Source organism: Tympanuchus pallidicinctus, unplaced genomic scaffold (assembly GCF_026119805.1).
Source record: "Tympanuchus pallidicinctus isolate F22 unplaced genomic scaffold, pur_lepc_1.0 scaffold3, whole genome shotgun sequence".
Taxonomy (NCBI): domain Eukaryota; kingdom Metazoa; phylum Chordata; class Aves; order Galliformes; family Phasianidae; genus Tympanuchus; species Tympanuchus pallidicinctus.
Genome location: NW_026294747.1, coordinates 93,422,054 through 93,437,801, shown reverse-complemented (window position 1 = coordinate 93,437,801; position 15,748 = coordinate 93,422,054). Strand labels below are relative to the sequence as shown.

At 36.7% G+C, this 15,748-nt stretch overlaps 1 protein-coding gene across 9 annotated transcripts in view; it reads left to right on the top strand.

The window, feature by feature from the left end:
• Positions 1–15,748, top strand: part of SATB1 (SATB homeobox 1) — a 90,777-nt gene that overhangs the window by 39,214 nt on the left and 35,815 nt on the right. For all 9 annotated transcript variants that reach the window (XM_052693072.1, XM_052693069.1, XM_052693065.1 and 6 more), the window contains 2 exons: positions 6,508–6,619; positions 9,042–9,496. In XM_052693072.1, coding sequence (XP_052549032.1) covers positions 6,508–6,619; positions 9,042–9,496 — 567 coding nt within the window. The remainder of the gene's footprint in view (positions 1–6,507; positions 6,620–9,041; positions 9,497–15,748) is intronic.

The window sequence follows — 15,748 nt, the reverse complement described above, 5'->3', positions numbered from 1 at the left end:
GAAAGCTGCTTGGTCATGTTGCAACAACTAGGAATTTATTTTACCAAATGGCAAACGTTAATGCAAGGATCAGTTCTTTCAGATGCTGAATCCTCATCTCTGTATTTCAAAATCTTTTGGTGGGGGGTATATTTATATACATATGGTTTATTCAGAATCTTCGTTTTGTAATCTTCCTTCATCACATTTAATGCAGCTGTATGTTTATATTCAAGTGTACTTTTAGAATTCTTAAAGGCCACATAAGGAGACAGAAAAGGAGGAGGAAATCATTTATGCTATATAAAGACAGGAGAAAGAAGGAAAAAATGCTTGTATATTGGAAGGAAAGCTTTTGTCGTCATTTGAAATACACCTTTAGGCAGTTTTTAACTTATATGACCAGCATTTGCTATGCAGATCCTTAATTCTCCTGACCCTGGCAGCAGTATAGAGGTCAGATAGCCATCCACAGTGCAATGCCAAAGGCACAAACAAAAGTTTTTTTTCTGCTCTGTCCATCTGTGTTATCTTTTTTCCTTATTCTACACGTTTATAGAGCTTAAGCCAACAAATTTCTTTGCATTACTTTAACAAGTAAGGGGGTTCAAGATAAAGGACCAGCAAATTTAACATTGTTCTTCATCTGCAATTAAGCTGCCTATTTTGTGATTCCTTGTCTAAACCGCAGCTAGTGGCTGCATGTTTCTGAGCTACGGGTCTGGTTTTACTAGAGGTGGCAGGTGATGGTTCTGTGCCGTAGTAGAGCATAGGAACAATGTTTTGCCCTGGTTGGGTTTTTGCAGTATGTGGACTGGCAGAGGCTCAGACAGGCTAAAATCTTTCATTTGCAGGTGATCTTATGTTATTCAATTGGTGTTTGAGTGTTCATTCTCATCAGAAAAATGCTAATGTGAAGTCTCATGAGAAGGAAAGACTCCTCGGAGTTCAGCTTTAACACTGATGTTTCAATTTCTATGTAAAAAAACAGCAACAACAACAACAACAAACAAACAAAAAGAAAACAACCAACAAACAAAAAAACAGTAATAGGAGCTAAAACTGGGGAACCAAAGTTCCTCTATCCTTTAATCCTTTTATCACTCCTCCCACCCAAATTTTGAAGTTCTGCTCTGCAACTTTATCACTATTCAAACTAGGTGTAGGGACAAAGACTCATAATGTCTTTCCTTTTTCTTTCTTTTTTTTTTTTCTTTCTTTTTTTTTTAAGGCATGTTAGGGTTGCAGGACTGGAACATGCTATCTTGCTGATGTAAAGGGAAGGATTTATGGTAGGGAAAATAGGATAGAGCCTTAAAAGTTTGGCTTTCAAAAATTGAGCCAGTAGTTTGACAGATTGTTCAGTAAATGTTCATTTTATTGAGAATTATAAAAAAAGGTGCTTAACGGCTCTCTGCCATTAATATAATATATTAAAAGGTTACTGTCAAGATTAGCGTTTCAGCTCTGAAAATTGACTGTATGGTTTATGGGCAGCACTGTTCATATTCTGCTAGGAAGACAAGGTACCTTCTACTTATCACTTGACAAAACCATTATGATGTTACAAAGCTTTATACTGAAATCTTGAAAAATAGTAAAACATAAATAAAATCCCCTTTGAAAAGCAGGAGAATAGCTGCTTGTGTCTTATAGCCAGATTTAGCAGATGCGGGTTTGAATGCAAAACAGTTGTGAAAATAGCCAGTGTCAAACTAGTGCAAAATTAAACTTGCGGGGTGTTCTGTTTTCAGTGGCTGTTATTGTTGAAGTGCTCCATTTCAGAAGCATGCATTCCTTCCTACAGAAAAAAAAAATCAGATTCCTTAGTTGAAATTAATTAGCATTCAGAAACCAGATAGCATGTTTTTGGGTATTCATGAGATCTCTGTTTGAAAAAATGTTTTTAACTTGTAGAAATGTGTTGCAACACACAGATGGGAAGAAAAAGAAAAAAAATCTCTTTAGCAAGCACTGTGTGTAAAAGGAATATTACATTTTGCACGCTCCTGATTACCCTGTGTAAACAGTTTTTGACATCTGTCTTTATAGTTTTCGAGGAGAGGAAGACTTTGTTAAAAGAACCATTTTTATACAGCAGTCACCATTTCAGTCTTGCTTTACCTGTATTATGAAAGCAGATGGTCTGCATGTCTTTTGAATATTTATAACTATCAAAAACAATCTCTTGCTATTCACCCTTAGGCTTATGAGATGTCAGGACTGTTCTGGTTGAAAAAAAATCATCTTGGGTGTTTACAGAAAGAGGATTACATTAAGCTGAAATGACTATACATTTTCCAGTTTAATATTTGTCCATCAGCTGTTTAATCGTATTTAGATAATTGTGTAAATAAGTTGTTGCAGCCCTTGCCCCTTCCACTGAGCAGGCTTGAAGCTTTAAACACCAATGAATGTGTAGCAAAAAAGCTTGGATTTTTTTCCTAGTTAAACAACCTGAAAGGCCTAAATAAGTTTGGGTTATGACGCTTCTTCTGAGGGGAGTGCTTCATTTGCAAAGGAATCCCCAATATCTAATTCAGCCCAGTTGTTTTAGGAAACTGCTTTCTCACTGCTAAGCCTGTCAGTACGTATTTGTTATGTGTAAATACTGCAGCCCAACTGCCCCTTCATGAGGCATGAAAACAACCTCATTCTGCCATATAAAAACAATTTTAAGGTTATTTAGGGGAAGTTTTGGGACTGTGGGGGTTAAAAGCTTTTTTGACTGGAAGCTGAGCAATCACTGATAACAGATTTTGCTGTGGTTGGTTGATTTGGCAGAAAAGCATGAACAGTTTTGGTTTAGATGATTGAATTAACCTGATTAACATTGTTTTTGTTGGTTTGCAAAAAGGACAACAGTATACTGTTAGTGGTGATCGAACAATGCTTCACCTGGTCGGAGAACAGTGCTGGAGGAAATGTCTGTGAAGTGCCTCCTTTTAGCACCCACACCACTGGCTGAGGTGACCAACCAGCAAGGAACACTCAGGTCCTTCCCCTGCCATGTGGGATGCTCCTTCCCTTAGCTTTTGACACAGCACCAAAGGTGTTAGATACTGCTGTATCGTCAGTTCTTATCTGGGGAGTGTAGGAAAAGAATCCTGCTTGAAAGGTAACGTCTTTCACCAGTTTATCTAAGGAACTATGGTGCCTTTTTTTCAAATCTCTGATATTCAATAACCCTGAGAGAATGGGATTTGGTTCAGGCTACATGAAACAAACCTCAGCTTGAACTTTGTGACGAATTCTACCCCTACCTCCACACAGTTGTTGGATGCCTAATTATAATTAACTTATTTGGCTAAAAAAAGAGCACTTGGGCTGCAGCAGATGGTATCATTCCAGAATAGTGGGATTTCTGTGAAGGTGGCACCATTTCAGACTAGATCTTCTGATTCTCAGAGCAGGACTGAAAGCTCAGTGTCTGGGGGGGGACAGAATGAGGCGAGAGAGGGAAATTTGTGATCTTGAAGTCTTGCAACTTGCTTTCAAGGGTAAACTTCTGGGAGATGTGTTAAGACTGAGGAGCTGTGACCAGGTTTTGCCTTCAATCATTTTTTTTGGCGACGTGTGAAAAAGAAATGAGATTGACTGATGAATGTAAAGCGTTCGAATGCGCCTGATATTTGTATGATGTGTTTATATTCGTCATCCTTGTACATGGAAAGTGTCTGCCTCTGTGTCTCGCAGATAAGGAATAACTGTGTGCAACAGTACCTTAATATCTGTTGCAATTACAGCCATTCTTACTTTGATCATTAATAAGCGTAAGACTAGACACTGAGAGCTCCTCATATGTAAAGACCAGGCAAATAAGGAAAATGTCAGTATGCCTATAGTCTAGAGTGTGTATCTCTGAATACCACTAACTCAGAGGGTTTGATACTCAGTTTTGAGTCCTAAGCATAGAAGGCATCTGTATATATATAAACTGCTCTTGAAATATATAGATATTATACAGCAGTAAGAATTATACAGGAATTTCTACAGCAAAGTGCATCTCTTTGCACTGACTTAACAGCAGCTTTGATGACAAGATAATAAATAAAGAATAGAAACAATGAAATTCAATGTTGTCAAGTTATTTTCTGAGTTAACAAGGTAGTAATATTTTATCTGAGTTGTAAAATTTTGCCTTCAGTGAATTAGTAAATAAATCATTGATTCCTTCTGATGAGGATTCTTAGCGTAGGTAATATCACTTGAAAGTTTTGTGTGAGTGCTCTCAAAGAAAAAGGAGAATAATTTTCATTTTAAAACATGAAGATAATGTCTATGGCTTTTTTTTTTTTTTAATCTTCTTAGAAAGTATGAAGTAAAATCCCATTATTAGCCATTATATAGTTAGACCATTATATTATATATATTATATATTATTAGACCATTATATAGTCTCTCACTCTATCAGAAAAGGCAAAATTCCTAATAGTGTTGTTTAAACAGACTAGTCCCCTGTTTGATTATAAAATGAATAAACTGCATTAAATTTATTTCTGAAGAAGCAGAGGATGTTAGAGACAACCATTTCATTGTCATATCTTTTTTGGAAAATGACATGGAAGTGAGACATAGGAAATCCTAGATCCACTGATAATTGGTAATTTACTAAATTGTTATCAATTTACACTTTTTCATACTTACCAAAATTACTTGAGCAGGAGAAGACATCTTAAGTGGCCAAAGTAAAATAAAACCACCTTAAAATCTAAATGGCATCCACAAAATGTGCTTAATCTCCTATGAGAAAGTGGCCTATTGCGTTTGCAGTTCCCCATTTTATACAAGCAGATCTACAGGTTTGGCATGTACAGTAATGGTGCATTCGTAGAATTTGTCATAGAATTCAGATTCACAGGATGTTTTCAGTCACACCTTATGTATCATGGGCCCATGTTTAAAGTGGTATAATCTGTAAAATAGTTTGAACAATAATTTTGTATGTATTAGACATTAATGATATTGCTATTATGTTGAAAATTGAAATTGGGTTTAACTGAGCTCAGTTCAGGTCATTCAGGCTAAATTCTATTAAGATTTCAATCTCCTTTTATGCCGCTGTCAAAGGGCTTATAGTTAATTTCAGAAATGGCAGATTAATATCAAGGAATGGTAAGAATTTTAGTGATTCAGAGAAACACTAAAATAGCTGCCTGATGAGTAGAGGGTATCCACATTTGGCATCAGTTACACCGCCTCACTCTAGCAGTTCTGAGACTCCACAAATAGCACGTTACTGAGTATTGTGTTAGAAATCAAATGGTTATAATCAACTTCACTGTGATCAATAATTGAGATACTTTTACTTAGAAGCTGAACTAGCCTTGTAATAGAAGAGTTATGGTAATGTTTATGGCATTTTCTCTCTGAACTATTTCTTCCAGTGTTTGTTACAGTTTGTGTAACAAAGAGTTCATACTGTACATTGATTTTACGACAGCAGAAATACAGCTAAATGTTACATGCTGATTAGCAAAGAAACATAATAATCAGAGCTTTGTCTTCTTGAATGTCATTGTTTTCTCAATATGCTGGACAATTCTTGTAGTTAAGCTAAAAGTAACTACTTTCCTTATAGAAATATGAAGGCTGACAAAGTTCAGGCTATTGAAATTACATTTGTTAATTTTGCTGTTCATATATCATATACTGAATGTAATTTTCATGTTGAAACAGTGCCTCATTTTTTAAGGCCTTTTCTTAATTGATTTTGTAAAGGAATGTATGAGAATTGAAAGTTTTAGACATTGTAAATTTCACTGTTTAAAAATTGGTTAAAGCTGCGCAGAAGGTAAATTTCTCACTGTAATTATCTGATATCTTAGGAACCTTTGAGGAAAAAAAGATCTCTATCATCCTTTCATATATTTTATGGCTAATATCCAGTTAGGAAATTAGACATAACAATAAGAATTTTTCATTTTTCCGTGAATCATTTGAAATACCATTTTGCAAAAGCAAGTCCAGAATTGTTTTGGGTTGCGGCATACATATTTTATTCTTCTAGAAAGCATTTTGTTTTACCACCCTGCTAATAACTCATTCAGATAAATTTTGGTCCTGTGATTTTCCAGATTCTATTCTGTGTAATTGTTACAAAGGGAATGCATTTATTGGGGTTAATGCTTGCATTTCTGGAGTTAGTATAGTATCTGTATGCTTGTAAACTTGTGTTGGTATGTGAAACATCAATCAAATTTAAAAGCAGAACTAGAACAAACAAAAGGCATTTTCATGATTAGCATCTTCCATCCTGAGCCCATCCTACAGCCCGATGTTTCTTGGTCGATAACTTTGTTCTTCCTTTAGTACGTCTGCTTTTTTTTGTTCTCATTTATAATATACCTTGGTTTGGTTTTATATTCAATTAATGAATTTTTAAAAAGCTTTGGACAACAGAATCAGAATGCAATATGATTCTCAAACTAAAAAATGTAATAGTTTCAACAACTGAAATTACTTGTGCTTTGACTTGTACTGCTCTGTATTACAGATTTATTTTTTTCTTCTCCCCTTTTCACGCAGAGTATGATTTCTTCCATTGTGAACAGCACTTACTATGCAAATGTCTCAGCAGCAAAATGTCAGGAATTTGGAAGGTGGTATAAACATTTCAAGAAGGCAAAAGATATGATGGGTAAGCAAAAAAAAAAAAAAAAAAATTGCTGTGATGGTGGATACATGCAGTTACGCGTCACATTGAGGTCTGTCACAGTCATGCAAGAAGCCAGGTCCCTTTATGATAAGTTTAGGATGCTTTTGATGAGTAGATGTAGAAAGTACATATATAGTGTAAGAATTCATTTAAATAAATATTTGCTATTGAAACAGCCACACTGAATTGGGTTGCCAGAGATGCAAAGCTGTCATTCTGTAAATCTAGAGATCTTCTACAGCCCAAAATAATTGTTTAAAAACCTGTTCTTGGAACTGTAATGTGCTGATTTTTTCTAATGTATGTATTTTTTTTCTTGCTCTGGTTAATGTATGTGTAAAGAATAAGGTTTCTGTAACTAGCATTGCATTCCAAGAAGAATGCTGTAATTTTATGAATTTAGGACCGATTTCAATTTATTTTTGCAAATAGTAGTGACAATTGTTTGCTTGTTTTACTAAACTTGATGAATTACTGGAGAAGAAAATCTGCCACTGAGACATATGAACTCCATAGTACCTTTTATTTTCCTGTATTGTCCATTTTTAAAACTATTTCTTAAACCTGTTAACATAATTTTGAATACTTTATGTCCGAAAATTTCTGTGTAACTTTCAGTAGAATGAAGAAATGGAATCTCAATTTGAACCAGATATTGAGATTGACTTAGCTTTTAGTATTTGAAGCAAAATCGTTCATCTACCAAAAATGGGTTCCTCGCCTTTTATAGCTTAAGGCTGTAATGAAGACCATGAATCACTTTTGTGATAATTGCTTGAATTACTGTTCCAAGAGAATGGCTCACATAGGTTTGATCTCTACTTTCTGCCTGTAAGAATAGGTGGCTTCTTTCCTTCGCCTAGTTTGTATATTCTGTGCAACACAGGGCAGTGCTAAGGGTTTATGGTGGTGAGAATGCATGTGGTTTCAGATGATCCATGCTTGTAGAGGTCCTGCTTAGAAGGAGACCTTTCCACAGCATGTCCTTCCATCTCCACTGTAGGAGTAGTTCTACTGTGGAGCCCATGAATGTGGGGCATACCCTCAAAATGCTCCTTACTTGGCCTGTCAAGACAGTTTCATAGTCCCTTCATTTGAGGGCATTGAAACCAGCACATGGGAAAGATGTGTTTGTACATTCCTACATAGGACAGCAGAGGATGAAGGGCTGTGAGTGGGAGTCCAAGTGCTGATGTCTTCTTCCAGTTATTATTCTCATGGAGAAAGGGGTGATCTTTTCTGAATACCTATTGGTTGAGATTGTAATCACTATAAAAAGCACACATATTGACTATTCTTGTTAAATAGATTTTACTAGTATAAGAAAAAATAGCTACATCACCTCCATGAAGATACTAGATTTTTTAAAATAAATTGTTTTCTTAAAGCTATTTCCAGACCAGCATTGCTAAATCTTTGGAATTGACATACTGGTAAAAATGTGACTCATTTACATTAATCTGGAGTTATTCTATATCTTCTTATCATGCACAAGAGGCAAACTGGAAGAACTTATGAAGTTTAAAAAACTGTGTTGTTAATTAAAAAGGAGGGCGTGTCAAGGCAGATGAGTTAATATAAGGAAAAAAAACCAACCATGTTGCAAGTCACTGAAAAAAAACATGCATACATGGTTGCAAGATAAAGCAGCCCATCTGTGTAATTTACATAAATTATACTAGTTCCTAGCTGTCCAATACAGTCGATGCAGCATCTAGAAATTAGCAGAGCATGGGGAGGTCCACACCCCACCCTGCTTGTTACAGATTTCCTGTGTCTGGGAACTGCAGATGTGAGGGCAGAGACTCCACAAGAGTAACACAGTCAATGGGGCTTCTCTTTGGGCTGGATGGGCTTTCCAGTTACAGCCCTCCTTACTCCTGCACAGTCACTATTTTGCTTGCATCTTCTGCAGCATGAGAAGTTTCCTGTATTTGCCCTCTTCCTGGTTGTTTGCTGCCATCTCTGAAGCACCCTACATCAATCACTATGGGAATGTCCTCTGTAACCACCAACTCATGGTTTGGTTAGAAATTTGTGCATTGCATATTTGCAAGCCCTCTGGCAGTGATTTTGCCACATGTGTGTTTTAAAACACGTTATTTTGGTCTGATGTTCTGTTGGTTCCTCCAAGGACTTAGTGTCAATGATGGACAGTTAGTTGTTCTGTGCGTTTGTTTTTCTTTTTAAGATCCACTACACCATTATTTTTTTGATTAATTTTGAAGGCAAATAGCAGGATGTTGTAATAGACCTGCCAGTCTAGGCTGGAGAATACTGTAAGCTCAACCCTGAATATGCTATTTTATCTTTATTTACTTTTGTTAGCACATCTTGCAAGGAGAATGAAATTTGTGATATTCAGTCTTATGTTGGCTTTTTCAATGTTTCTTTTCCATCATAGTTGAGATGGATAGTCTTTCTGAACTATCCCAGCAAGGTGCCAACCATGTCAACTTCGGTCAGCAACCGGTCCCAGGGAACACAGCCGAACAGCCTCCATCCCCCGTTCAGCTTTCTCATGGTAGTCAACCATCAGTTCGGACCCCACTTCCAAATCTGCACCCTGGACTTGTATCTACTCCCATTAGCCCTCAGCTGGTAAATCAGCAGCTGGTAATGGCCCAGTTGCTGAACCAGCAGTATGCAGTGAACAGACTTCTAGCCCAGCAGTCCTTAAACCAACAGTACTTGAACCACCCTCCTCCTGTCAGTAGATCCATGAACAAGCCGTTGGAGCAGCAGGTCTCAACAAACACAGAGGTGTCTTCCGAAATCTACCAGTGGGTCCGTGATGAACTGAAACGAGCAGGAATCTCACAGGCAGTATTTGCACGTGTGGCTTTTAACCGAACTCAGGTCAGTACCTTTTTTTTCTTATTCTTTTAAATCTAGGAGAACCCTTCTTTCCCTCTCTCCCTCTCTTTCTCTCCTTATTAATTCATATATTTAGTAATTATCACCTTTTAAGTGCCTGTCCTCACTTCTATTTTGCCATTTAGCTCCTGTCAAGGAACGACACTTCCTTGCAGGACCAGTGTCCATGTTGATATCGTACAGAAATCCAGGGTGATAGGCTTGTGGAAATAAAAGCTGTGGGAATACACACTGTTCTTAGAGATGTCTTGGTTCCTCTCCATCTTCCCTGGAAAGGAAATGCAGAACCGTACACAAAGTCACCCAACAGATTGCCTTTGTGTTGTGAAGGTATGCCAGTACTGACCACATGCATGCGCTGAAAAACTATCTTCTCTCCCAGGTATCTCTCTGAGATAGTCTTTCACTCTTGTTTGCATTTATTTCTGTCATTTTTTGGTGAAGGTCTTCATAATGTGACTCTTAGGAACTTTCTGAAAATACTTAATTAAAAAAAAAAAAAAAAAAAAAGAAAGCTTTATTTTTAGGTCCTCTGTTCTTTCATGTGTTTTTGCAGTTTGTAGTTTCTGAGATTGCCAATGTCCACGTCAGAGCATATACTGCAGCTCATCAGTGCAGAAAAAATTAGCCCTAGCAAAGCTGATAAGCAACACTCAAATGTGTTATTTTTTACACCTGTTTTAGAAGCTAACCCTGTTATAATTTATTCTACTCTATGAATTTAACTTAATGCCATGTTGCGTGGAATTTAATCAAGCAGAAGTTATGGAAGAAATGTCAGTATACTCAGAGTAACTAATAAGATCTTAAATTTTTTAAAGTCTGTTTTTTAACAGAAAAGAAAATAGAATTTCTTTATAAGAAATATATGTTTTTCTAAATGTACATAAGTTTGCTTTGAATTCCACGTTTTTAAACTTAGGGCTTGAGTATTTGCTCATTATTGAGTATATTAAAAATATATAATTTGCGATTCTTTTGAAATGTTGATGTTTCTCACTTGGAGAATAAAAACTGTTTCATATGCACTAGTACCAGATTTGAATCAGCATGTCATTTGTAATCATTTTGAGAAAGATCAATTTTTTTTACATCCTCCTTCAGCTAAAAGAAAGGCAGTCATAGGGTGAATTATCTATAGAGCTGTGTGTGTGTCTGTGTGTCTTTCCTCTTAACTACAGAGGAGGTTTTCAGGACCAGATTTCATGGAATACATGAACTCGTGCAACTTATCAAGGTTGGGTTCAGGCAGCATCAGTTATTGTATCTAAGAATAAGTAACAGAGATTTCTTTAATGCAGCATGTAATATTTTATCTATAGATAGTGCAAGGTATTGAAATACTAATAGTTGCTTCAAGTTACTGTGGCTTGCAGCTGCTATCTTACCTGAGCAAAACCATGAGCAAATAATTGGGAAAATAAATAATTTATTGTTTATTTCTTTCTCAGACTTGCCTAAAAGCAGTTTATTTTGTCCCAACTCCCTCTTCCGAAGCCATTTGTTCAGTTTTTGTCACCTCACTTTTCATACTGTTTTTCGTTTATCATTCATAAACAGTAGTTGTTATCTAAAGTATAAGAACAATTGATTCTGACTGGACCTTGAATTTGCCTTAAAAAGATGCTCTAGAGATGGGAGGAATGCAGCAGTAGAGCCAGTTTTCTAGTGAAAATACTGATTTCCAATTATTAGACATTTTTCTTACTAACAATGTTATTCTTAGTAACAACATTTTCTTGAAGTTTTATTCTTCTAAAGACATTGTAGTTAACCAGCTTGGTAAAAATATACTCAAAGTGACCCAAAACTAGGAGGAAATTCAAACATGAACACTGAAAAAAAATCCAGTGAAAAGAACAAAAGATATGAAATATATATATATGTAATATATTTTGGCAATATTCAACCAAATAAACTTGAAAGAACACAGAGTAGTATCCCCATATCCTACAAATTGTGTTAGCTAATCAAATTAGTATTTGCAGCTAGCTACGTAACTATCTGTAGTATTTACTATTTATTGTGGCCAACAAAGGGAATAGAAAGGAAAAATACTAGGAGCCAAGGCAACATTGGCCTCAGTATTGTGAAGAAATAAGCTGTACTTTTCATATGCGAGTGAAGCCTCACTGAAACACAGAGGAGTTTGCTATAGGTACATTTCATCTTTGCAAAATTGAAAGTTGTCATTGTACCCTTAGTAACAGTTGAGTAAGTACAGGTATATGTACCTGTGTTTCTTACATAAAAACATTTAAATTTGTTCTGGTTGCTGTGCTTCAGAATTTGTCACACTTTACCCAAGGATTCATCACATGTAACTAAAGTTTAGGCAGCATTTATTAACTCCTGCTATTTAGAAGTTATTTTTCTTCTTCAATCTAACATTGATATAATATCTTCTGACTTTTTTTTTTTTTTTTTTTTTTTTTTTGCTAGAGCAAGTGAAAATTCATGTTTAAATTAATCTGTATTCTAAGAGAAAAAGCTAACTCAAAATACCACTGACATTTTTTATATTGCCATAAGCATATTTGAGCCATGTCCAGGAACTGTATTTTTGGTTGTTGAAGGCAGAAGACCTTAGGGGTTCTGCACAAACAAAAGAAGTAAAAAAAATGATGTCTAGATATGTTCTCAAATGAGTGGAAAGATTTGCTTTCAGTGTAAAAGCCACTGAAGGAAGTCAATTATAAATTCAGAGTAGATTAGCTTAGTGTTTTGGCATTAAAAATGGACTTCATTTGAATTGGCTGAAGATGCTGGTGTGCCACTTGTTTTACACACTTGCATTTGACAGTACAACTACAGAAATTCTGATTTTTGGAGACATGGGGGGAAGGGAGTTCTACCAACTTAGCATCGTAATTCAACATTTGGCCAACATTTTCCAGATTTTTTTATTTATGGGGGAAAATGTTACCTAGAAATATCTCTGCTTGTGCCCAGCCTGAAGGAAAGAATTAGATTAAATTATCTCTGAGGACTAGATTGTTTTTTAATGATCATCTGTTTATGTGGTGAAAAAAGCTCAGCCACACCTAAGAAAATTGAAAGGGCGTTCTTAATCTCTTCTTGGATAATTTTCCCCCTGCCCTTACTTTCAACATGGAAGTTTCAAAACTGTGCAGTTCTCAGGAATGTTCCTTGCAAGTTTAATCAACGGGAAATCCAGAAAGCTGTAACTTGCAAGCACCATACATGCACAATGGCACAATTGTAAGAAGCAGAAGTAGCTTTGGAGGCTGGAGCACCTCTCCCTGCAAGAAATCCCACAGCAGTCCTGCTAGGAAGGCTTCAGTGCACAGTGGGCTCTGAAGTTTTATTTGTCCTTCAGCAGTTGCTATTCCGGCTCACTGATTGCAGAGAAACAGACTGAATCCTGTTAGTGCCCCTTTGTAGTACACTATGGAAAAGTTTGTTGAGTCAGGATCTGTGCAAGCAGACCCAAGTTTGCTTCAACCTTGGCTACCAAATGGGCTCACTGGTCTCTCAATTTGCTAGGGTGATTTTGGTAAACTGAGCTGCAAATTCAGTCAGTTTCAGTAAGTTATATTTCAGTTAACATTCAGCACTATTAATAAATTTAGTGTATTTCCCATGTGATGGCAATGCACTGCATGGTTCAACTTTTTCCCAGGATCTTTGCTGGCATTTTGTGGTCAGCCTGCTGGTCCGGGTGGCATTTGGCAAGAGGCATCAACAGATAGTGCTGTGTGCCAGTCTCCCTGCAGAACACTGGCTCAGTCTGCCTCTACATGGTTTCCATTAAACTGGAGGCTCTTCACTATGCTTAAGTCCTCTTACAAGAGCTGGAGAAGAACATCAGCATTTGTTCCTTCAAACCACCTCCAGAATCCCATACAAGTAAACAAACTCCTTTCCCATATCTGCAGTGCATTAGTAAATTCAAACATGAGGTAGGGAGTGAAAAGCCTTGGTTCCCACCAGTGTGTGTGGCATTTGACTTGGAGGCATAACTTAAACTGGTGCACAGCAGAGTGACATCTCTATGCTGTACCAGTGAGGAGCTGTTAGTCATGGTTGTGATTGGAACTATAACGCTGAGTTACCTGTCTTTGTTTGTGTACATTTTCAACCATAAAATTTGCTGCATGAGCTCAGGTTCTGCTGTACAGAGGTGAGTGACTTCCATCTCCAGCTTGGTGAAAAGTGGAGGAGTGCTTTCTGCCACGTTTGCCATGTCTGACTATTGTAATTTTTCCTCTTCCCACAAGTGACAGTTTTTCATCTCAGGGTGTTTTGAGTAGTTCTCAGTGTTTGTGCCAGATACCTTTCTATCCTCCTCCTTTTTCCTTCACCCCCATACTTGTTTAAAATATTAGCTGCCAGGATATATTGCATTTTGTTAATAGATAATGCATCTTCTCCTATGTAAAAACTTCAGTGTATTTAAAACTGTGCCCATACTAGTTCTGGGCAATAGCTATTTCAGTGGAGAATACTTGGATGCAGTAAATGGCTCCATGTAATTTTAAAACAACATCCAAGTTTACACCAACCACCTTCTCAGGCACTTTTTTTTTTCTTCCACTTTGTCTTTGGCACACTTTATTTTCCAGTAAAATGAAAAATGAAGATGGATTATTCAAAATTGATAACAGTAATGGACCATCATGTAATGTTTTATTGAATTTGAGTTCTGTAAATTATGTGGTAGAGAGAAATTTGGCTGCTTAAGTATAACAGAAATTGCCACTGTATTCATATAATTCTTCGTACTGTAATTTAAGAAAAAGCACACTATCCATATCACTATTGAATAAAAGGTAAAAAGGTGCTATTACACTATCATGACAGCTCTCCTCTTGCTACTAAGCGACATAGATAAATGTGTCTGCTTATAACTTATTTGGCAGAGATCCAGGCTTGTGGGTGGAGCCTGCAAATAATCCTCCACCTGGACATGGGTCTTAAGCACCCTGCAATGAAGGCAGATAGCGTTCGAGGATGTTCTACATATTTTGGGGAGGATTTTGGCAAATTGCATTTTTCTTCTGAAGCTTTGAAGTTCTACAAGGCTGATAAAATCTATTTGAATCAGTGATTATGTTCAAAGTGGAGACAAACTGGGGGCCAGACAGGCAGTGTTTTTGTTCATATTGGCAGACACTTTCGTTTATCTCCACTTTTAAAGAATTCATAATTAGCTTTTGAAAGCACTGATAATATTTATTGAACATTTTTGTGCAATTAGTAATGAATTATACTTGTGATAACGTGTAAACTTTCTTTTTTCAATGGCTCCTGGTAGCATCTTAAGAAAATACATTTCCAGTGTGAAAGAATAACAGGGAGGAAGAGTGAAGAGAACTCTACCTCTGACTTTTCCTATAACCTCTAGGCCAAGTAGCACTGGCGTATTATGTAGCCTGAGGTTCAGTATCAGGAGGCGACACCAAGACTTGCAGCTTAGCAAACTGTTTCAAGCCATTTAGAATGAATGGCAAGATACGAGGGTATTCTTTCTAGGATCTTCCCATTTTGCTTTTCATCTAACTTTCTCTAGGTGAAATTTGGTGCTCAAAAAGATGAAGCAGTAGGAACTGAATGCTGTCATCTCCCCTCTTCTCTCCACATCTATGTCCTCTGCTGTGCTCCCAACTCATGCAAAGATTCACGCCAGTGGTAGGGAAAAGAGAGGAGAAAGAGGACTTAATGCCAATTCTAATCACCAAGAGATATCTTGCAGGTATTGTTATAATGATAAATGCAGGAAAAACTGAAAGCAAAACAAAAACAACAGGAAAACTTGCTTTGTTTATTTCACTACAGCGTAAATAGTTATTAAAAAAAAAGAAATACAGCTTATTCTGCCTTTTTTTTTTCTTCAACTGCTTACTGTGTGGCAAGGACCTATTCCAGTAATTCTTTTCTAGTATGTGCTAAAGTATTTTTCAAGGACATTTTCTGTGGTTGGCTGTTGGTAAGGAGCCTTCTCTCCTGCCAGTGCAGGAGATCCTGCCAGTGCAGAATCAGTCCACTTGAGTTTATCTTTTCTTTCTTCATTTTAATCCTGCAGCAGTTGTTCTCAGCACAGTAGCAGTCAGAAATCACACATTTTTACACCTCAGTCATACGTCTTGTGCTCTGCAGACAGCTTTGTCTTCTCTCCAGTGGCACAGAATCATTTTTGATGCTCTTTGAAGGATGGGTAGTGTAACCCTACCACTGAAAAACAGTGATAATAGTGTGTTTTGAGTACTTAGA